Below are 25,084 nucleotides of genomic sequence, written 5' to 3' on the forward strand. Positions count from 1 at the left end.
ATACTCGACAATCAAGTCCACACGACGATCTGGGGATTTCGGAAGAGGAAGACCCTCCCCGGTGACACGCCGTTTCATCCCGGGACGGACAATGTCTTGAGTTGTTAAGTTAACCGTGCGATTATCCAGTGTTGGAACGTTAACTGTGCAACCACAAAGTGCCTGAGAAAGTAGAGAAGAACAGGATTAGAAAAATACAGACAGGGAAGAAAAGAGTTTGTAAGCAAACAAAATAGGAGCCCATTTTACCTCTTTGAGTGTAATTTTTGTAGAATAAATAATGTCCGATCCGTCTCTTCTGTACACTGGATGTGGCTTATCCTTCACCACAAACACCACATCTGCGGGATATTTGATAGCGTCTCATCCTAATTATAATATTTTTAGCCTTTTCAATGAAATCCAAATAATCAAATCAATTAAAAAAAAAAATCATTGAAAAGGCTAAAAATATTATGCTGTACAAGGACAGTGCTGCTATAATTAATAAAGTAAACCTAACTCAGAAATTGGGCTCTATATGAGTTCATGAATGATTGTGAAATAATGATTATGTTAAAACGCAACCAGCACCATCAGATCACCTTTTCTATTTGTTCATCTGGCTTTTATAACTCAGGTACAGCAGCCAAACAAAATCTAAAGTTAATGATTTAAGGGTCAAGAGCCCAAACGAACACTGCAAAATTACGGTTTTCTCCTTCAGTGATTCTGCTTGTTAACATCACGTGTCTTCAATGTTGGCAATAAAAAATAAAGAGTTCTTAATTCATCTTTGACGTCTGTCTGTTATTCACATATTTTTGTTAAAAAAATTTTTTTGTAAATTTTACTCATTTTAAATGGTTAACTTTTAAGGAATTAATTTGATTAATTATTACTCAATTGTAATTTGTTAAATTTAATTAATAATATTGCTTGTAATCTGTTGCCACAATTTTATTGATTAGATATAGCGTATTCATTTTTACAGTGACTGTGCTGAACGATACATGGAGATCCATCAATAATACACATGCTTCAGTCATAAAGTGTGACAGGTCTGTCTCCTGGAGCGGCTCATATCGTCTCTTCATTGACAACATGAGCGTTCATATCCCAGACACGTGTGTTACTCAGTAGAGCTGTGGAACTCGAATCCCACTGTGGATACGTGGTGGACTGGACACCCAACAGTAACAGATGGAGTTGTCACTCGAGATGTCTGCGGTAATGATAGGAGTTACTGCTGCTATTACGGGGTTTTTCCCATTAAAGTCAAAGCCTGTCTAGGCAATTATTATGTCTATGAGCTGGTTAGAACAACTGTGTGCTATTCAGCATACTGTGCAGATAATTATGTGTTCATGAGCTCTTGGTATTATTTGTGTTTGTTGATTTATTGGTATTAACCATTAGTCATTATTTTTCAGCTGTTACTAACATCATCAGCCCCGATACAACAGTCACACCAGAGACGACCTCAGCTGGTAATGTACTCTGATGTTTCCTCTGTTGGATTGTGTTTTGTCTGAATGCTTGTGGATCTGTAGAATTGAACAGATGTGTGAGTGTGTTTGTGTTTCAAGGTTATAAACTAGGGGGGAAAGACTGTGAAATGTGCAGTTACATCATTACAGATATGTTCATGAACATCTTGTGCTCAAGCTGTTATTAATCATGTTTTTTCAGTTTCCATATGGTTTTAACCCTTTAAAACCTGAAGCTAAAATAGGTGGTTTTCACATATTTAGATTTTTTGACTGTACAATTCTAAAACAATGTGCTATCTTAATGTGCAAGGTGTCATCTTTTTCAGAAAAAGATTAGCTTTCAACAAATTACAGTTATTGACCATTATTGTGGTGAGTTTGTAAGTATAATTTAAATAGACCAAAAAAAAAAAAACACAAAAAAAAACGAGAATAAATTGACTGATGTTTATAAAAAAAAACAAAAAAAAAAACAGAAAAAATTATGAACGAAAGACACTAACAGATACAGCTGTGATCCGCACTCAAATTTTCGAAATCCTTTTAGTCACTTTATTTCATATTTTTTTCACTTTATTCACAGGAATAATACACAGATGGTTATGGTTAGTTTATAGACGCATATGGTTGCAAGCAGAGTGTGTTATACAGAGGTGGAAAGTCCAGGGGTCAGAAAGTAAAAGTCCTGCCATATGTTTATTCCACCCATGAGCTTACACAGCAAAAACTCCAGTGTTAAATGAACTCTCCTGGGAGTTTATTTGGCTCCATAAGAGTGTTACATTTAATGAGTAAACTTAGTGATTGTTTGAGTGATGATTGAGCTTTATTGAAGACACCTGGGGCCTCATTTATAAAACTTTGTGTAGGATTTGCGCCAGAAGTGGCGTACGGATGAAACATAGGACGTGCGTACACACAGAAATATTTGGATTTATAAAACCGTTCGCATGCACATCCTACGTAGTTTTCCCTTAAAGCTGGGGTAGGTAGGAATGGTCTAAAAAACTTATTTTTCAAATTTGTTTAAACTGTATGTACTGTATATATCAATACATAATTAAAATGTAAGTATTCTGAAAAAGAAAGTATACAAATCGAATGTATGTAGACCTCTAACGACTGTTTTAAAGACAGCTCATTATTTCCATTCATTCCACCCCCTCCCTTCTGGGCTCCTTCCAAAGCCACGCCCCCAAAACACATGAACGCGCGACTCCGACCGCTGAGCTGGAAGACGCATTATTTACCTGAGACGAGCGGAGAGGAAGGAGCGCAGTGCATGTAGCATCATGTCAGAATCACATGTAATAAAAAAATCTAACTTTATCATTATGAATATATACAAATAAGATGTATTTTAGTAGCCTACTCACTATCAAGCTAGCATATCGATATTGGTAAAGTTTAAAATATATATTTTTTGATTCGCTAACGAGCTAGTTATAACTATAAGGCAAAGCTAAAAACAGGTTGCATTGATACACGTTTTCCATTTCCATTAGTTGCACTGTGATGAAGATGAATTTCGTGTAAGAATCATAACATATAACGTTAGGCCTACTAGCTGTTAAACATGTATTTTGTTATGTAAAGTTCCCCCCACAGCGGAGCCTGCCGTGAACGCGCAGGCTAGTAAACATGCATGGTCACCGATGACGACGGATAAACAGTTATGGCACATTCACTGGTAGGGACGAAATGCTTTACACTGACTGGCCTGCCCATACTTTGACTACAAACTTGGTCCTCAAATCATTACGTATTATGCAATACATGTAATGTAACTTTATAACGTTGCACTCTTTCTATGAGTTATAAATAGCTAGTAAGATAATATAACGGTAACTAACTTTGCAGTAGGCTATGTAAATAATTATTCTAGCAATATGTAATGCTAAATAAGGTTTGCTAGTACATTATTTCAGCAACGTGACAAGCCAGTGAATTAGCAGGTTTCAATTGTTGCTTTGCACAGTGCGTGACATTTTATCTGTATGTTATGCGGCCAGAGTTTTGACACTGAGTCATCGGTCTTTTTCCGTTTACCTGTCTTTGTTGTAATGAGCAGGTGCCACTCGAGAAATTGGCAGTTTTGGTTGTTTGTCCGCCATTAGCACAGCTGCTCGGCACACCGGCAATCTTGATTTTGAATGACGGTACGCGCTGTGCAAGAGAGAGGCGATAAGCGCGTACGCGAACTTGATTGACACTGCTAAGACACTCCTCCTGGCTCTGATTGGTTGTTTCTGACCGGGAGCGGTGTATTTCTGCAAATGGAAATAGGACCACTGGGAGGAGCCAGAGGAGCTTGATTTTATCACAGATTATCTGTCTCATATTCTACTGTCAGGACATAATGACAGTTTTAACAAATATGTAAAAAATTTTTTTTTACAAAAGTTACCTACCCCAGCTTTAATAAATCACAATCAATTCTAAACGTAGCGCAGCTTTTGCGGCATCATGTCACGCCCATAGTTGCCCATAAATAGTCTGTGAAACGCAAACAAGTTAATATTCATCGATTGCGAAATCATGGCAAACACAGAGAGGAAAACCAAGAAACGTAACTCCACTCACGTCATTACGCATTGTGATGGCATCATGGCATTTTATTACCATCCATTTGATTGCATCTGACAAGCTACAGATGTGTTATGAGGATGAAATGCATATCATGCCAATATTATTGCAGAACATATTTCACTTTTCTTTTTCCAAATATGTGGTAATTTGCATTTCTGTTGTAATCTTCGTTTGATTTTGTTTGTTTTACACTGCAGATCGATCAAACGGGTGTTCGTGTCGGCTGTTAATTGTAAGACTTGCTTTGTGAAGTCTTCATGTTATTTATGAGTGGCAGTATTGCCATTTCTTACACATCAGTCTACAGTTTCACACACTTTCACGTGTTTCTTCCATCTGCCGACGGTGTCGCCATTTCTCATTTCACCCGTTTTTGTGCGTACGCCTGGGTCAGAGTTTGCGTGAAGGACCGCACATTTTCCCGTCAAGTTTGCTTTTTATAAATACCAATTATTGCGTAGAGAGCGGCGTATGCCGCCTTTTGTGGATACGCAACGTTTATAAATGAGGCCCCAGATGTTAACAAGCAGAATCACCAAAGGAGAAAATCTCATTTTTAAGTTACCATTATCAGTGTCTGCTTTAGTTGGGCTCTTCACCCTTAAACTAATAACGTTAGATTTAGTTTGGCTGCTGTAACTGAGTTAAACCAGTCAGATGAACAACAAGAAAAGCTGATCAGGTGATGTTGGTTATGTTTTGACATAATCATCATTTGACCTGAATCACAAAACTCATTTAGAGAGTTAAGTTGACCTTGTTGATAACAGCAGCCTGTGATTCTACAGTATATTATTGTCAGCATTTTCAATATAATCAAAAAGATTTTTTAAAAGTTGTTCAATTTTATTTGGACACACATACATCAAGAATCTGTGATTCTCAACAATGGTGACAATGTTGCAGTGCATTCTGGGTGCCACCAATCAAAACTCATTCATGGTTCCCATCATGCATTGCGGTATGAATAAATTATGATCTGCGGTATGAATGAATATTGCTTGAAATAAATATTATGCGAAAACTTACAGGCCTTGGACGGGAGGCGTGGATTACCCCGCCAAGAGGAGGCGGACGCTGGACACAATTGCATCGCAACAGCCCGCTCCACTCCCTTCAGGAAGGCGAGTCTCGATCTCAGCGCTGTGATAGTCATATTCCCGCAATGGGAACATGAACTATCCACAAAAGCTGCCTCAGCGTGTTGAATGCCCAAACATGAGAGGCAACTACTGTGGCCATCTGCTGGCGACGGCATCCAGAAACGCACAAGCGGAATGACATCTTAAAAAAGACGCAGGGTCACGCTTGTGTTGCTCTTTTAGTGAGAACAAAAAAAATAGAAATAACTCTCTCAGTGCTGAGGCACCCAGGGGTAGCCGCAGTGTGAATAAACATACAGGGGGAAACGCCCACCGAACCGACACACACACACACACACACAGAACTGTAGTGCTGTGAAAACAGCAGTGAGCTGCAATGCTCGCGACCACCGCTGATCGCGCCGTCACACCAACACTGGGCAGAGAGTTGAAGTCTTCAGTGTACAGCTGAATTCTAGTAGAACTAAAGTCTAACAGAAGCTCGGCTCCGAAGTGAAAGACAATGTGTGTGTGCGCGCCCGCTTCCTGTTTATACCCACGCTGCGGAGCGGGGCGCGTGTCGGATTCACGCACGCCAACGTTCATTGGCTCGTTCTGTAGACACTCAAAGTTGATAGGGCTCCCTGAAGTGAGCTCAATTACGTCGTCACGTCGACTTTACGTCGAACGTGAGCGACTGAAAGGGAACCTGAGTTTTGTAATATCTTATTGAATCCTGGTAAAAAACTGGTCACTGACAGATCCAGTCTTGCCTTAAAAATCAAGGGTTCATTCAGCAACCAAAAAATGGAATGAAAATTTTCAGTCCTTTGAATATGAAAAAAACTCCAAATCTTGAAAAGATGCTGATAAAAAGACGACAATTTTAAAATATTCAAGCACTTAGGGTCCATTAAAAAAATAGATTTATCTATTCCAAGGTTTCCAACAGTCCTGAGTAAAAACACAACTGGAGAGCTGCACTCCTTCTCTGGAGATGAACCACTCCTTGGCCTCCTTCTTCTTTGGGCAAAAATAAAATACTCCCAAAAAAAGTCAACAAAATCCGCTTGAATCCCGGCCATCAATTTCACTGGAGGATCAGTACAAACCAGTCTGTGCCATAAGAGTAAAGCGACCAAATTATTTACAGTAAGTGTTCTTCCCTATAAGACAGCTTGGGTAGAATCCACTTCCATTTGTCTAGACAACCTTTCACTGTTTGTAATAAATATTCCCAATTTTTTTTGTAAGATATTATCATCTCCTAAAAAAAATAAAAAAATCTTTGCAACCCTACCTATTTCAACACAGACCTTCAGGAAGATTGGTTTCCCTTCATTCCAATCTCCTAATAAAAATGCCCCACTTTTTTACAATTAACTTTTGCTGAAGACCATTTTCCAAAGTCTTCTATCAATCTAGATAAAACATATATGTCACTTTGTTTATTAATAATTATTATAAGGTCGATGGCATAAGCTGATATACAAAACTTTACATCACAAAGTGGTATCCTAAAACCATCCAAATTCTTCCTAATTGTTTGTAGAAGTGGTTGAATAACAATAGAATATAACATTCCTGATAATGAACATCCTTGTCTAATACCTCTACTGACCTCGAATGAAGCACATTAGAGCACTATTAAACTTAATAACACTCTCAATGTCACATGTTTGAAAACTTCTCACTAAAACCAAAAGCTTCTAAAACATTCCATAGATAAGCATGCTCAACCCGATCAAACGCTTTCTCTTGGTCTAAAGACAACACACCACAATTGATATTAAATAATTTGGAAGCCTGTATAATATCTCTAATTAAGGAGTACAAATTTTGTTTGGTACACAATAAGATTGATCTAGATGGATCACCTGTCCTATTACTTTAGTCAATCTATTAGCTAGTTTAAGAGAGTAATTTATAATCACTGCACAGAAGTGATACTGGCCTCCAGTTCTTTATCTCAGTGAGATCTCCTTTCGGGAAGAAGAGTAACCACTGCCCTTCGGAAGTGGTCATTGAACACCTCCAGCAGATCAAATCCCATCTCCGACCAGAAAGCTTTCAGGAAATCCACTGGAAGCCCATCCACACCCGGAGCTTTCCCAGACTCCATATCTCTTGTGTCTTATAGAGCTCTCCCAGAGTTAGGCCACATCCCAGTTCTTCATTGGACTCTTCTGAGCTCTTGGGTAGATCATCTAGGAAAGGAGATTTTTCCCTCTTTTTCGGGACAAGTTCACTTCTGTAAAGGGACTGATAAAACTGCATTGTTACCTCACAAATCTGTCTGGGATTTGATAACAAAGTCCCACCCTCAAACGCAGAGCATGGATTAAATGTTTTTGCCCATTTTTCTCCTCATGACCATAGAAATATTTGGAAGGTGCATCCATCTGATCAATATTACAACTAATGCTCCTTGTGCCTAATGCTCTAACAGCTCTTTAAGTTCAGCTTTTCCCTTAAATTAATATCACTTGAGGTGTGAGACAACTTTGTAAATCCATCAAAAGCTTGAAAAAGCATCAAAAGCATCAAAATGCTTTTCAAGCATTTCTAAACAACAATTCAATTATTTTGTGACATTTCGAGTATATTGTTGCGTAAATTGTTTTATCTGCACTTTGCCATATAATGAACAAGGTGCAACAAACCACCATTGTTGTATAGATTTAAAAGAAGATTTCTTCTCATTAAATACCTTCCAAAAAAAAAGTAAACAATTCAGTAAATAATTTATCATTTAAAAGACTCGTATTAAAATGCATTCACATCTTTTTCGTCACTACCTTGTTCAACTGTTCCATTTTCTTTTCCTTCCTCTCCCTCAGTATTTTTGTTCGGACAATTCTGAATTAAATGCCCTTTATTACCACATCCAAAGCATCTGACTTTTCCAGTAGTGACGAAAATAGCTAAAATTGTCAATTCGAAAATTCAGTGTCAGATCTAGATTGCATCGCCCGGAATAATCATGTACACAAAGCACCTAAAAGAAGCAATATGTTTCAATAAAGGCGACTAATTAGAATCTTGTTTATTGGGGACACCAACTTTCCATAGCGTGTCAAAGCTTGCGTTAGAAATCCATCACTAACAAAAGGTGGTACATTAGATAGAATAACCTTTTTTCACTGGTAAGGAGAGTGGGAGAACTGAAATAAATTTGCCTCAATAACAATTCCCCGCTCTACTAACTCATTCGCCTTGTCTACACTATCCAGAAAAAACACTGTTGCATTGTTCATTCAAGAAGCGGACAAAACGCTAGCGTGTCCCACCACTTCCCCAACGGCCAAACAACGTTCCTCGACGCTCACCGCAGAAGCCACCTTAATCGCATGGCGCCTCGTGAGTAAACTCAAACCCTGTGTTTGCTCGACCGACATGCCTCCAAATAACGGATCGCACACGGCCCTCAAACTAAACTAACAAAAACTATTAACAAACCGGACAACAAAAAATTAACACAAAGATAAGCAGTGTGGTAGATTTTTCCCTAAACCTAACTATCTGGGTCTCGTCTACAAATCGACGTCCCAGTTCAATAATAGTCACCTAACTAACTTGTTCCCCTAAACTAGCTTACTTCCTGCGCAGGAATGATCGACAAACAGACTTCAGCAAATGTCCTTTGAATGCTTTAATCACGGCCAGGAGATCTTCCCGAGAAGTTCTCAGGGAATCTCTCCCAAGAAGCAAGACCGGAGGATCTCAGACCCATTCCATTGAGAATCCCACCAGAAAACACGGATACAACAGTTTTTTATAGAATCAAGACAACAAATAAGATTATAGTGACTAACATGTCACCTTCAATATGATTGGTTCAGTTGGTTCAAAAGCCCCAAACTTTTCCCTCTGTCACTGGCACAAGCAAACTCTGTTTTTGTGATTACTTATCACAAGGTTTGAGAACTAGTAATCTATCTAGTTTCACTTCCCCTAATTTTTATTTATACACACACACAGAGACACACACACACACACACACACACACACACACACACACACACACACACACACACACACACACACACACACACACACACACACACTCAAAGTCCCAAGTTTGCACAACAGTTTGGAAACATTTAAAAGCATAGGAATGTCGTTCCTGCAAGAAAAACAAATGAAAGTTGATTATTTAGTTGATTAATTAAAAAATCCATCACAGCCGAAAGAAGATAATAAAAAACTTTCACACCACACCACTTTAACACTCACACCGCCCTGCACACACTTGCTCAACAATCGCACTGGAAGTGAGAGATAAAGAGAGAGTGTGTGTGTGTGCGTGTGTGTGTGTGAGTGTGTGTGTGTGTGTGTGTGTGTGTGTGTGTGTGTGTGTGTGTGTGTGTGTGTGTGTGTGTGTGTGTGTGTGAGTGAGTGGGAGAGAGAGAGAGAGAGAGAGAGAGAGAGAGAGAGAGAGAGAGAGAGAGAGAGAGAGAGAGAGAGAGCTCTTCATAACACAGGCCACCAGCGGCTCACAGATAAAGCAGAAAATGATCAAGATCTGTGATCATAAACTTCTCATATTTCTCCTGCTCATCATGTCAGGTAAGAGTTTATTCTGTGTTTCTGGGTCTTTCTAAAACAGCACCTGTTCTCAATCAGGTCCATGTTCGCTCTGAGCTGAGTTTCTCTCTCTTATGTTTTTAGTCTTGGCGTGTGAGACGACAGAGATCTTGACTTTCACTGGTTATGAAGGAGGAAAAGTTGAAATACGCTGTCCCTATGAGTCTGGATATGAAGAGCAGAATAAGTATCTCTGCAGAGGAGAGTGTCCAGTAGGGCTGAACGATTTTGGAAAATAATCTAATTGCGATTTTTTTAACCAATATTGCGATTGCGATTTAATATGCGATTACTTTTTAAGTTCTTTATCTTCTGTATTATTCGACAAAGACAAGCAATAAATCATTGTATAGTAGGGATGGGAATCTTTAGGCACCTCATGATCTACTTTTTTTCGTAATTAATATGATTAAAGCTGCCGTCGGCAAGTCTGGCAGATTGGGTCGATTAGCCAAAATTTTGAATGTTTACAACTCTCATGCCCCTCCCCACTACCAGCGAGCACCCTCCCATCGAGGTTGTGCTCGTCAGTGCGTCACTGTGCGTGTGTACCTGATTTTCTGTGAACGCGTCCGTCTCTTCAGCATCTATCAACACCATGGACTCGGAGGTAGGCTGCCCTGGCTAATCTATCCATAGATAGCAATAACCGAGGAATTGGAAGCTTGTTAGTAGATTTTCTCTCCGCCATCACGCTTCATGCAATCTCCAGGCGAACTTCAGGCGTGGCGTGTGCATGTGATATTAACGTGCGCGAGTGAGGGGGGATCTGTGGCGTGTGCACGACCTGTGATTGACAGTCAGATCTCACACCCCCCTGCGCTGATTGGACCTGATGAAGCGGGAGCGCTGGATTTTTGCAAAACAAATAACATGCTCCAGGTGGAGTTAGAAGCTCGGGTTTTTTTCTAAAACCACCTTATTTATGTTGTTCTGTCGGATTATAGTGTCGATTACACTGAATATGATCAAAAAAATGTTGCCGACGGCAGCTTTAATAACAGTTAAAATCTTTATTTGTGTAATTATACGTATTTTAAAAAATAATTATAAAAAAAAACATGTTAAGAATTTTAAATAGGCTATATAAACGAATATAGCTTCAAAATATAAAAACTAGTAAATAAAGAGGAACAAAAAAAAAACATATTACAAGCAATAAACAAAGAGTGCTTTCAGCATTTAAAAGTAGGCTGTCTGAACGTTTTCCATTCAAGAGCTGTGAGTGATTTGTCTTCTCAGTTTAGATACGATAAGCTGCATTCACACTAATGCACAGATCCCTTTTGAAATATAAGATGTGGTTTGTCCTGTTGGTTTAAGATATGACTGACCGTGTTTACATTAATTTCGCGTCATAAAAGCATTTTGAGATGCCAGTACATTTAACCAATGAGTCGCTCACAGCCGCATGCGCGAGCGCTGTACACAAAGCGCTCGTGAGTATTTTAAATTGAAAGCAGCCTTCTCAGTGATTTTCATATTTTTAATATATAATTAAGCCAACTGCATTCCAAAAGACATAAATAATGCCTTAGTAAAGCATTTGTGAGGAAAATTCCGGCGGGCGAGATCGCGAACTGCAAGAGTAACATCAAGCAAACCAGTGCGATAAAGCCCGCGAATGTCCTTGTAATTCGCTTAAACCTTTCCGAACTTTATGAAATATTATTTTTCGGAAGGTTTTGTGTGTGTGTGTGTGTGTGTGTGTGTGTGTGTGAGAGAGAGAGAGAGAGAGAGAGAGAGAGAGAGAGAGAGAGAGAGAGAGAGAGAGAGAGAGAGAGAGAGAGAGAGAGAGAGAGAGAGAATACGGCTGTTTCTAAGGCCGGTGACACACTGGATGCGTGGCGTAAGCGTCTCAGCTGCATGGCGCGTCCGTTTTTATTTCGGCTCCCATGTTAACAGGTTAGAGCTTGCACACTGCGTGCGTGACATGCGCGTCTCATGGCGCGGCTCGAGCCGCGCGGAAAACGCGTGCATGCTATAAATAGAACCGACGCCTATTTTTCACGCGACACGCAAGCGTCTTGGAAGCGTTTCCAAGCAAAATTGAATAGGAAAAGATGTTTATATGACATTTTGACACGAATACATATTAATAAATGTCATTTTGATGTTTGAAAGTGTCTAGGGTTTGACATAAATGCAAATATAAATGCAATTTAAAAAAATATTATCGATTTTCAAATACTGCACCTGTCAATACAGAACGAAATATTCTATAGTCTATATTGCCGTCAACACTGCCGACGTTGTCTCTGCTGCTATATATTTATGTTTAACATGAAGTATAGGCCTTCCACAACTCTCTCCCCATGTGTCAAATATATCACCTAGCAGCAGCAGCGCCGCGTCAGACACGCTTCTGGTGTGCAAAGACATGGAAAACCCGACGCAGCCGCCACGCAGCTGACACGCAACAGAAACGCCACGCATCCAGTGTGTCACCGGCCTTAAGCACACGCAGCGTCATCACGCATCTGTTTAAAAACTAAGCTCAGACTCGATTCTGAAATTCTCTGAATATATTATTAAGCTATATATTAATTATATATATTATAACATAATATCACATAAATCAAACATAAACTGTTCTTTCCTGTATGCCAGGCCTATATGCGTAGCGTGCCAAGTTGATGCTGATGACTGCTTTTCTCTCGCGTGTCACGTGACCAGAGTGTAATCGCAGCTTTTGCGGTTTAAAAATCGCGTTTCATCATATCGCGATATTATCGCAAATGCAATTAATCGTTCAGCCCTAGTGTCCAGTATGCAATAAAGACAAAGTTGTTGAATCTGGATCTCCAGCTAAAGACAGGAGATTCTCTCTGACCGATGACAGAACGACCCACATTTTCACCGTCACCATCACTGATCTGAGAACAGAGGATCAAGGCAAATACCGGTGTTCTGTGAGGACAGGACTGGGAAAACTTGATAAATACACAGAGATTAACCTGGAAATTAAACCTGGTAAGTCAGAATATTCTGCATGAGTGAAGTGGACATTGCACACAGATATGGTGTAAAACACATATAATCATAACTAATATATCAGTAACATCAGAGAGATCTGTGTGTGTCTGAGAGAGCGCTGCATCACGTGTTGTAAGCAGGGTTAATTCCCACAGGTCTTTGAAATCCTTGAAAGTTTGTGAATCTAAAAAAAAATAAAAAATTCAAGGCCCTGGAAAGTTTTTGAAAATGAACATAATAGATACAGTTCCTTGAAAGTGCTTGAATTTATTTTGTTTACTTAGTTTTCTGGAAAAAAAAATCCATATTATTTCCTCCGGTCCGTTAATGTGTTATTTTGCCAACACTTCGTGGCCCATGCATACTTGCTTGATTTATGTTAGCTACGCACATTTACGTGTTACGTTAAGTGTTTCCCGCGTGAGGCACTTTGTGTTGTACGTTGCCATGACGTTCTCGTGCGCACAAAACAACTACGATGGAACCTCAACGTTTGTTGTTCGACACAACAAATGTGTTCCCACATTAAGTCCTTGAATTTGAGGGTTTTGGAACTGGAAAGTCCTTGAAAGGTCCTTGAATTTGAAGTTAACCAAGGTGTGGGAACCCTGTGTAAGGATGTAAAGAGGTGAGATAACAGAAACCACAGTATTCTCTGTAGATGATGATAAGCGTGTGTGTTCACACCACAGACACTGACCCGCATCACTTCCTCACACACAACACTGTCTCAGTTATGGAGAAATCGCTCATTCAAAACACAAAGTATACATTATCTGTTCACAAAAGTTCAGGTCTTTCTATTGTAAAATACCTTTTCATTTTAGATTTTTTTCCATTATCAGTATTTGTTAACAGAGAAGCCGTTCACACCAAAACATAGCTGACATGATTTACATTAGACTAAACATCCCATACTGTCACTATAACAGAGACTCAAGGATGCAGTGTAGAATTAAGGAGAATTTGGGACACTTACATCTCTCATTTATGCCCTGATTTAGTGTTTCACATGTTTGGTGTGACTGGAGAGCATCTGAACATCACCTGCCATTATAACAGTGATTTGAAGAACAAGATCAGGATCAAGTTCATCTGCAAAGGAAGCAACCTGTCGCTCTGTGAGTCATCGGGTGTCAAAGCTACAACAGAAAGAAACAGTAATGGCAGATACTCTCTGAGGGATGATGAATCTGCAGGAGTTTTTAATGTGACCATCCCTGATCTGACACTAGAGGATTCTGGGATATACTGGTGTGGAGTTGTTGAGACGGGACCAAAGTACAAGAACAAGTGGATTTCAGTGACAGATCTGAACATTGGTAAGATGCAGTCATTTGATATTATTTTTAAGATCAAAATCTGATTGTAAAATTAGTTAACTAAAAATCATTTGTTTGTTGTTTGCAGTCTAGAAGACTGTATTTAACAAGTGTTGCTGGTCACACATACAACGCTATATTTGCACCACACCATTGACATCAGTGAAGCGTTAATAAAAGCTGTGTAACAACATACAAAACATAGCTAGCAAAACATACCTGACATGATTTACATTAGACTAAACAGCCCATTACTGTCACTATAACAGAGACTCGAGGATGGACATCAGTACTGCTGTGCCATAAAGATACTTTGGGATATTAAATCTCTCATTTATGGGACATTCTACCAGAAACGTACATTTCCACTTTAAAAAATCTTGGGGAAAAAAATATATTTTTCTTAAATCTGAACGTTGAGACATATGGAGGACATGTTAAACTATGAGAAACACATATCATCCCATCTCAGCATGTTTTTATGATTAAATAAAATACATTTTTATACGCATTTCACCCCTAAAATGTCAGGCCCTGTCACAGACAAATTTGTATATGTTAGAATGGTTTCCTAATGAATTTCTTTGATACAGATAGCATTTTCTTATTGATCACATGTCCCTGATTGTATCTAACATGGTTTTATAATTCCTTTAAGAAATATAAGTAACTTTTCGGTCAACTGTAGTACACAAAATCACAGAATACCCGCAGGCACTCATATAGTTGTAAAATAACTACCTTTACATAGGAGATTTTTATAAAAACATAGTAGTGGATATATACCCCCACCTTCATCTACACAGTTAAAGAGATTAATTAATTAATATTTCCTCAAATAGTACACTTTTATCATAATTTCCTGTGTGACAGGACTGACCATGGCGTGACAGGACTGACGGTACTGTGACAGGACTGACTTTATGGATTTTGATGATGCAGAAAAAGTTATGTTTTGTGTTCTTTATTTAAGTTTTGATTGGCATTTCTTTTTTAAATTATTATTATAATTTTAATGTTAAAGTAATATTAGACTATGGTAAAATTCAGCCAAGGACATACATAATATTGCCAAAAGTATTGGGACAGCCCTCCAAATAATTGAATTTAGGTGTTTAAATCACTTCCATGGCCACAGTTGTATAAAAATCAAGCACCTTGGCCTTCATTTTACTATTGCATGCGTTAAATACATAACATATGCAATAAATGTAATAAAAAAGAACAATAACATTAATTTGTAAGGCCGTGTCACACAGGAATGTGACAGGGCCTGATGTGACAGGGCCTGACGGTTGGCCATTGTAAACTGCCATTACTCAGCCTGCTAGCATGCTAGCATAAAAACTGTTAACATGCAAGCAAGGAATTTCAATAACCTTTTTAGGCATGTTTTGGATTTAAAACATTTTCATTATTTTCTGGAATGTTTAACCGTGACAGGGCCTGACCCTTTAGCTCGTCTTCCTAAAAAAAACATACAAAAACAAGCTTAAAATCATACAATTCAATGAAACAATTCAGCCTTAATCAATGTAAGCTTCACCTGGGTCAAATGATGTCACTTCCTCTGAGTGATACCCTTAAAGGTGTATTTCACACATTTTATGTAGAGTTTTATGTAAACGTGACAGGACTGACCAAAACATGGGGACAGTTGTAAAATAGAATTTATTTGTAGAATTTATATATAATTTTATGTTTTTGATCAGTTGATGTGAATGATAACAGCTTAAACTTGTTATTGATGAGTTATTTTTTTTTAAATAACAGTTTGTAGCATAACAAAACTATGAAAGCTGTAGCTCCAATTTGGCTGAGGACAAGGGCATGGACAGGATTTGTAATTTTCAAAAGTGTTTTTATTAAAGAAAAAAATATCTGAGAATCTAATGAATGACATATTCCTTTACAGAACAACTCACAGAAATCAACTATGAGCCAGTTTTAGAAATTTTTGGATGAAATACTTTTTTATTCACTGTAACAATTCAAGGACAGATAATGTACGTTTCTGGTAGAATGTCCCTTATGCTCTGATTTAGTGTCTGTTGTGTCTCGCGTGACTGGGGAACATCTGAACATCACCTGCCATAGCTTTTTCCGCTATTTTCATCTTCCGGGTTTAAAATCTTCATCGTGTCAGAGCACTATAGTACTTTGATGACTCATCGGTGTCTTATAATTATTCATGTGACTGAGTTTTCTTATCCAATGAGAAGACACTTGCTCTTAATTATTCATGACACCACGTGGAACTTTCCAATGACAGACATGTCAAACTGTGATATTGCGTAGTAGATGAGAGAGGCAATGATGGGACGTGCGTGGTGTCACATGGTCAGCTCACAGCATGAGTGCACACCCTGATAACAGATCTTTCTCATAAGAACGTTCTCCAAACATATAACTGACTTCAGCCACAGCCTTAGATGAAATAAAAGACATTCAATCTGTGAAGATCTCAGCAGAGGAGGATTAAACAACTCCACAAACAGCATTACCAGCTTCACTTATTTCTAACCAGACTGACTTTATTTCTGCCTGACGTCTACAGAAGTTCTTATTGAGAATTAATAGAGATTTAGATGTTGATGTTTTATTATTTTGTTTGATATTGATATTTTAAATTATAATCGACCTCAGATTACACAGTTTGATATCCAACAGTGTCATACTCATTTATAACGGATCTGAATTGCATAATAAGACACAAACATTTGAACAACTGTGTCATTTAGACACAAAGAGACATCAAGAATCAGCTTATGAATCTCAACAATGGTGACGATCGAAACCTTCATGCTGCAATGCATGCTGGGTATCTAGTCTTTGTGTAGTCTGGCTATCACCAGACCAAACTCAATCTTTTAAGATTGAACATTAGTCTGGTGAGTCTGCTCTGTGTTTTCTCCTGTACAAGAGGCGTTGATCAACGGGCATAGTTCAAATGACTCTGAACGCAATTGGATAGTCCTTCAACCAATCAGACCAATATAGTTGCTATATATGACTATAGCATGAGCACACAGTGAGGACACTGTGAGGATACACTTTTAGCTCACTGTGAACTCAGATTGTGAACACATCACAGGAGTAGTTGATATGAGACACCTCCTGTCAAAAAATGATTGATTGACAGGTGCCCCGCCCCTTCCAGTGACAGGTACCCGCCCCTTTTGGCATAGGATCAAAGGGATCAAAGAAGATGAGATGAGATCAAAGAGATCAAAGGGGTTTTGAAGTATTTTTGACAGCTAGTTTTGACCTATTGACCCTCCTAACCCTTGATCATGTAGTTATTGACAGCTAGTTTGGGGTTTTGAAGTGTTTTAATAATTACATCATGGCTATGACAGCTAGTTTGATGCCTTTTGATATGGACAGAAGGTTTTGAAGACGCTGTGATTAAATAATGATGTCATCTAGTTTTAATTGTTTGAAGCCTTTTGAACATGACAGTTAGTGTGTGTGTGTGTGTGTGTGTGTGTGTTTGAAGACACAGTTATAATAATTATGTCACGACAGCTAGTTTTGGGTTTTGATGCCTTTTGAAGCCTTTTGAACATGTTAGTGTGTGTTTTGGAAGTTGGTATCACAGGATTCTCCTCCCTACATATGCCTGAACGCATCCGGGCTGTACTGTGAAACTGATAAGGGAAAAACTGTGGAAGTTTATCTCACACACAAACGTTGAAAAAGCCATTCAGTTCTTTAAAAATAATATAAATGAAATGTTTATAAAATAAATAAATAATATAAAATAAAGATCTTACTAAAACCTCACACCAAAAGTTTAAATAAAATGGAGTTAAAAAAATTGCAATGAGTCTCTCAAAGCACCGTCTCAAATCATAGGGAGCGCGCGCATCTGTGTGTGTGTGGAGACCAGACATCAGAGGAGATGTGACCGTGTGTGTGTGTGTGTGTGTGTGTGTGTCATGGGATTCCCCTCCCACCCTTTTGAGCTCTGACATCTGAAACGTACTGTTCAGACACTGTGATTAAACAATTTCATACAAAAAACATTCTATCATTTAAAAGAATATAAATGATTATAAATAAATAATATAAAATAAAGATCTTACTAAAACCTCACACAAAAAGTTGAAATAAGTGTAGAACTATCCAGTTTAAATAAAATGGATTCACAAAAAAAAAAAAAAAAAAAAAAAAAAATTCAATGAGTTAAATGTTTATAGAAGTGAAGAAAAAACATAGGCCTACATGTTATGAAACAATCAGTTAAATGTTTAAAGAGTTGAAGAAAAAACATACAGCTCATGAAACAACGCAATGTATAAAACGGGTTCACGAAAATAAAAAGTCATCTTACATGTTTAGAAATCAGGGCCCTCTGGCCTCTCTTTACACCACCTGTTTGACCTGCGGAGCTTTCAAAAAGCACCAGCCAAAGGGTGTGTGTGTGTGTGTGTGTGTGTGTGTGTGTTTGTGTCAGAGAATCACACAAATTCAGCGATCAGGATATCAGGTGCTGAGTTTATTTATAAGAAGTATAATCTTAAAAGTTTAAATGATATATTTTAAAAACAAAAGACTGTTTGAATACATACGCATCTTCTATTTACCTTTTAGAAGATTACTGTAATGATTTTGTTTAAATTGAACCTAAGGTATAATTGTTATTAAACAATGTCTGTTCAAAAACTTTAGATGGTTGAAAATCTCATTTATGTGAAAAGATTCAATCAGCATTGTTTTTTGTCCATGTGGAGTTTCAATTTTGATGGCTTTTCATAGCCATAATGATTTTGATACCCTAACTGCATATTCTATCCCATACACCTAAACACGACTATCACAGAAACCTACATTTTCAAAAATGAAATAAATAAATTAATAATTGAATATCATTTCTAGGCTGTTTTGCGCGCGCACACATCATTTTACACACTCTATTTAAAATTAAATTATTAATAAAATATATAACCAATGAATAATAACATATGTTACTAAAATGTAAACAAAGTTTTAGCTAAATAAATATATAAATAAAAACACCTTACATTTCCAGAGAGGTGAAGTAGTTATTTATGCAACAATAAAAAACAATCCAAAAAGAAAATAGTTTAAGTTGTCATAATCAAAACAGCCCCAGATCCTTCAGAGATAAACTACAGTGTGAACTGAAGCTTCAGGATATAGGGTAACAGACCAGATGAGTCTCGGGGGGACAATGTCACAGTAAATCTAGTCTGCGTTCCAGTGTACATCCAGAGTTTATACTAAATTCATTTAAAAGCATAACCTTAAAAGTGTAAATGAGATATTTATATATGTCAATAAAAGTTTTATTAAAATCATATCTTCTATTTATCTTCTTAGAAGACTTATGTATGATGTAAATAATTTTGTTTAAAGGTGCATTGCGCAAGTCTCTGAGTTTTTGCAGAACTATGCCCCCTCTGGCGGCAAGCGAAACTGCAGCCAGAAGTGTGCACGCTCACGTACAAAAGTTTTCTTTTTTTTATCTTACGTGGAGTTTGCGTTGGTGTTTGAAATGAACTACAAGCCGGTCTCTTAGAATCCATCTTCTACGGAGAATGGCGGCGAATACACAAACCTGCCAGACAGCCAGGTGAGCGTGCCGTGAACGCGCATGACGTCACGCCCAGTCTAAAATTCCGGCCCGAATCCCTCTTATTTATTTTACTTTACAGGATTATAGAGACAATCTCAGTGATCAGAGAAGGGCTCATTCAGCCCATCAGGCAATTGTTTAAGCATGTATGGGTTAGAAAACGGGTATTTTTAACATGAAAAAGTTGCTTAATGCACCTTTAAATTGAACCTAAGGTATAATTGCTACTAAATAATGTCTGTTCAAAAACTTTAGATGGTTGAAAAACTGTACTTAGGCGTCTTAGATCTTAGATCATAGATCTTTTGACCATACAACATGGTGTCACAATGTTTTTAAGAAATCCGAGGACTCTACGTTGTATCATTATTTTTTTTATTTTTTTTGGTTACATTGTTTTTATTCATGAAGTTAAATGCAAATCAAAAAACTGTTGTTACTTGGATGATGATCAGTATCTTCACTTTATGATAGGAAAGTACGGACAGCGCCTTTGACCAAGCCTCTACATATGGGGCACTTGCGCAGAGAAGATGCACATTCTTTGCACACAACTAGGTGACCACAGGGGATGAAGACAATGTTCACTTCCTTATCCATGCAAACTTTGCATGTGCGCTCCTCTTGAAGTCTTCTTAACTGTTCCTCCATAGGCAAGTCTGAAAGATCTTGAATTGGTGATGCAGCTTCATTTGTTTGGGCCATCAGTTCTCTCAGCAGGCAGACATCATTCTTCTTAATCCAGTTGCGGAAGACTTCTGCTGCTGCATTTCCTTTCGACAGGACTAACTCAATGAGCTGCCCTGTCTGCTGCTTGACTGTAGTGCAGTTACGAATAAAGCCATACTCTTTCTGCGAGATGACGTTCTCCTCTAGAAGATGGTCCATTAAGCTCTGCACACTTTTTAGTTGCTGTGACATGGCAAGATGATGTTTCTTAAGAAAAGTAAAACCATCTGATGCCATTCCTCAGCAAGAAGCTCTCGCTCCTCCTCTCTCTTCTCATCTTCTGCACTTAGTAAATCAGACAATAACTCTTGAACGGTTTCGTAATTTTCTCCACTTGCGAGGATTTTGCTTTGAACGGTTTGCTTCACCACAGGATTGTTCATCATCACTGCATCTTCTGAACGGTCTTCTCCAGGACCCAGGTGTACAACAGGTGGATCAACAAATTATCTTGAGTCGCTGTCTCCATTAGTCAATAGCTGTTCAAGTAGTCTTGGAAATCTTGCTTGAATCTGATGAACAAACTCTTGGCCCTTTTCTTGCAACAGGTATTCACATCTTGGAAACCACTTAGCATGTTCTACCCATGGATCATCACCAGACTCCCAACATCTGAGTCCACCATCACAACAAAAGCACTTCACGTCATCATTACGACCAACATAGTAAAAACCAGCCTTAGCCAATTGGTCTGGTCGAACAGTTATTCTTGAGGGCCAGTTGACAAATGTGAGCAACCTTTCTTCACACTGTTGCATTGCCGAGTTAGATCCATTGGAAAGGCCACCACCAGATAAAGGTACATTATCTGCACGGTCACCTCGAACGAAGCGGCAGTTGGGGTAATGCATCTGGTGCTCTGATATTGCCCGATCTCCCGGTTCCCAGTTGCTAAGCTGGCCTCCACAACTGAAGCAAGCCACTCTGTCGCCCTGGCCAAGGTAGTAGAAACCGCTTTTGGCAAGCTCGGCTGGAGTTACTGTAGCAAGAGTCCAATTCTGAAAGGTGTCTAGGCATTCCAGTTCCCGACGCATGCCAGGATTGTGACAAGTCGGAGGTCGCTGGTGAGACATATCCTCAACTCCACGGGAGGAAATGGGACTGGAGAGGGCCAGGTTGCTGAATGCCATGTTTAAGTAACCCACCTGCTCCTCCATTTAGCCTGAAATGGATGCCGTGGTGGTTGATGTTACGGCTGTCGCAGGGTTGGAAAGCTGTAAGATGGCTACGTTGCGAAGCGGGGGAAAAGGCAGAGAGAGAGGACGACAGGAGGTTTGCGGTGGCGGGTAAAAATGTGACCACAGGGCGTGTCCACTCAAGCCCTTCTCTCTGCTGGACATCCCATGACTAGTGTCTAGTCGTCCATGACAGAACACATAATCTTATTAATCTTATTAAATACCCTCTATGATGCAGGAACCGATGCTAAGAACAAAATCAAATTTTGTTCAACACCACAATTTTAAAAATTGAAAAATCACCACTCAATTTCAGGTATTCACATCTTGGAAATGGTTGCCACCTCGGGAATACAGTCATTAAAATGCAGAAATCAAATATTTAAATATTTAATATTTTAAATCATGTAGTATTTTGAATTATTCTAAATATTATTATTCTAAATATTATTATGTATACTATTATAATACTATTATTATGAGCTCAGACATTTTTTTTTTCAACACTATACTTTCATACATTGAAGTAGTGAAGAAAATTATAAATCGGCAGTACATAAAGTAAAACGACATTTACAGATGGTCTAACCAGAATAGAAAATCTCTGCAGGCTATCATGTTTTGCTCTAGGGTATAGTTGACCAGACTTTCAACTATTTCACCAATGTCAGTTTTTGCATTTTTTGACACCAGTGACACACACAGATCTGTTACAAAAGTCCTTATAGCGAGTATCTCGGTGATTTCGAATTCGTCACAACATTCACGCAACACATCCAGAACTTTTCTGAGGATTACGCCGTTCGGCTCTTCGCCGTTAAAAAACATGGGCGTTACATCAGGCCATGGCTTTGTCAAGCCTCTTACGACATCCATTTCATTTTTGAGATTTGTCACACGTTTGGTATCCTGCGCACAATCGTTTTTCATACCACACGCAGCATCGATGATCCTGTGCATCAAGCCAACCATCTGGCCTCTAAAATGATCTTTAAACATAGAGTCTAGCGTAGCTCTTAAAGGACACTCTTTGCCCGTGGCGCACTCACACGCCGGATGATTCTTGTTCTCCATGCGTTTTTGCATCGCCATTTTTTCAATTTTTCGAATAGTCCACTATTTGATGATGAAAGATGCTTTTCGTTCCTGGAATGTTCCTGGAATCGCCTGAGTGAGTCCTTGCGGTACCGTCGTCCAGGGTTTGTGTGTTAATGCTCGGAAGTTTGTGGTTTTGGGTCAGAAGCTTGAGTCGAAGAAGCGTAGTTTGCGTCAGGTTCAACAGGGATGTTGAAGTGGGCTTTGATCAATGAGATGATGCAGTAGCGCAGCAGTCCGAGGCTAGTAGAGCTAGAGTACAGCTAGAGCATGTGATGTCCTGAAATATTTATCAAGACAACAGCTCACCCCGAATTCTCTAGCTACGGCCTTGACAGGAGCCGCTGAGAGCGAGTTCCAGCTGATAACGGTCATAAAGTGTGAGATAAGATGCAAGTAGCTAAACTAAACATTTCATATTTGACAACTGTTAAACAACGACAAAAATCAACTTTTTTCTAATTTCACCATTTTGAACTTAAAATAGGCCTTTATAATACATTGTGATTTAATGTGAGAGGAGAAGAAACAAATAACAGCCATTTTCATCATATTAGGCATAAGATTAATAATGAATGTGTACATATTGTGAATTAATTTAATAAACATATTTACCTAACATCCATAGCCTTCAGTAAATTAAGGCTAGACAAAGTTGGCTTAAAAAAAGGCTTAAAAGTGTGGGGCTCAAAAATAAGTGTCATTTGGAACTCTTTTATAGTTATTTTTATAAAAAAATATGTTGATAATGATTCAAAACTTTAGTGCCCTTCGAAGGCACCATTTTAGATAGTTTGGCATGCATGGGATTGTGTGTCCATATGCTAGTGAGAGCGAGCGTCTGGTGCTCAGAAATACATTCTACAATGATATAAAATATATCTTCATTAAATGTCAATTTTTTATTCTATTCTTTAATCCACACATAAATCGTAAGCGCATAATATCACCTGCTCAAGTACTTCTTGATGAGTTTCTTCTGTATTAACCCTCTGAGGTCGAGAAACGCGCCGACGCGTTTTGCTGGATTTTTTTCACATAGCAGCAACATAAACTTAAATTACTCCGTCATTTATGGTTATACAGAAAAAAAGAAATATAAAAAAAGAATCTGTGATATTTCTACTTTTGTATGTGTCCACTTACAATCAAATCAAAACATTGTGCTTTTGTAAAATAAAGAAAATAAACAGGGTGTGCGTTCTGCCTCTCCGTCGCGGTGAACTTTTTTTTCTTGAGCACGTCTATAAACTGAAACAAAACTCAGCGAATACTTCTCACACATTTATGAGCCATATACCTTTATGCACATTTAAGTGTGTACTTTTAAATGATCGGATTCAAACTGAAAACAACTATTCTCTGTTTAAGTAATTTGTATAAAACCAACAGGATGTCCAGTATCTCAAACGCTTGCTAATTACTTTTTAATTCGACACGCCCACTCGCGCAAAAGAGATTCACATGCAAATCTCCACATGGGACGCGAACGCCCTCGTTACCTCAAACACAAAACACCAAAACACTTCACAAGTCTCTGCTTTTCGTCGAGTTTGGAAGACACGTCTGAGCTTACATTGGATTTACCCCCAGAAGAAGAAGAACGCGATTTGAAGACAAGAAAGATGTAAGGTAAGAAATTCTTACTTATTAGTTTATGGTATTGTTGCATAAACTTCACATTGCAGTTGAACTGTTGCTAGATATATGGTGAATATTATACTATTTAGACCCGTGTTTACTGTTAAATACTGTTTGTGGATATCTGCTCAAACATAGATATGTATAACCATAATGTTTAATATTTTGGAGCGCGATGGCGTTTGAATGTTATCACATTTTGGAGCGCGCTGTGGGTTTGAATGTATCATATTTTGGAGCGCGCTGTGCGTTTGAATGTACAGTATCATATTTTGGAGCGCGATTGCGTTTGAAAGGAAAAATGCACCAAACATTAGGCTTTATGTTTGTACTATTATCTAATTTCATATCATCATAACGAATGGAAACATTTGAAGTAACATATGATAATCAATATATTTTTCTCTAGCGTGGTTGTTCTTGAAATCTTTTGGAAGATTTAATTTATTGTTATTATTATTTTATGCAGCACTGCGTAGCCTATGCCTACAAGGCACAACAAACCTGGTGTTCATTCTATATATTGTTGGAAACGTGTGTGTGTGTGTGTGTGTATTCTGTGAATTTTAAAAAGAAATTTTAACCAGAAAAATCTAAAATCTATATTCCCAAAATCGTGCAGCCCTATAGTTTCTCTTGATATCAGTATGTTCACAGTTTTTTTCATTTTTTTTTTTCTTTCAGGGACCAGATGCAGCAACTGAGTCCTGCTGACTTCAACATTCACATGAGTCTCTGTACATGAACATGGTAAAGTGAAAATCAAACACCTTGGAAATGAAAGGTATGTTTTTAGGAATGGCACAAAGGT

General features: G+C 38.3%; 2 protein-coding genes and 1 pseudogene across 3 annotated transcripts in view; 2 read left to right on the forward strand and 1 right to left on the reverse strand.

The window, feature by feature from the left end:
• LOC309493647 (uncharacterized protein) overlaps positions 1-25,084 on the forward strand; it is a 379,124-nt gene that overhangs the window by 129,883 nt on the left and 224,157 nt on the right. The window lies entirely within an intron of this gene.
• On the forward strand, positions 12,502-14,167 carry LOC309493882 (CMRF35-like molecule 8). The gene is made up of 2 exons (XM_082163162.1): positions 12,502-12,703; positions 13,711-14,167. The coding sequence occupies exon 2, from the start codon at positions 13,719-13,721 to the stop codon at positions 14,070-14,072; it is 354 nt and encodes a 117-aa protein (XP_082019288.1). The 5' UTR covers positions 12,502-12,703; positions 13,711-13,718; the 3' UTR covers positions 14,073-14,167.
• On the reverse strand, positions 20,081-21,668 carry LOC309495969 (baculoviral IAP repeat-containing protein 2-like; annotated as a pseudogene). Its single transcript has one exon. The product of its transcript is annotated as a baculoviral IAP repeat-containing protein 2-like (transcript).

This window comes from Leuciscus leuciscus, assembly GCF_965113295.1.
Source record: "Leuciscus leuciscus genome assembly, chromosome: 3".
In the NCBI taxonomy this organism is placed as follows: Eukaryota; Metazoa; Chordata; class Actinopteri; order Cypriniformes; family Leuciscidae; genus Leuciscus; species Leuciscus leuciscus.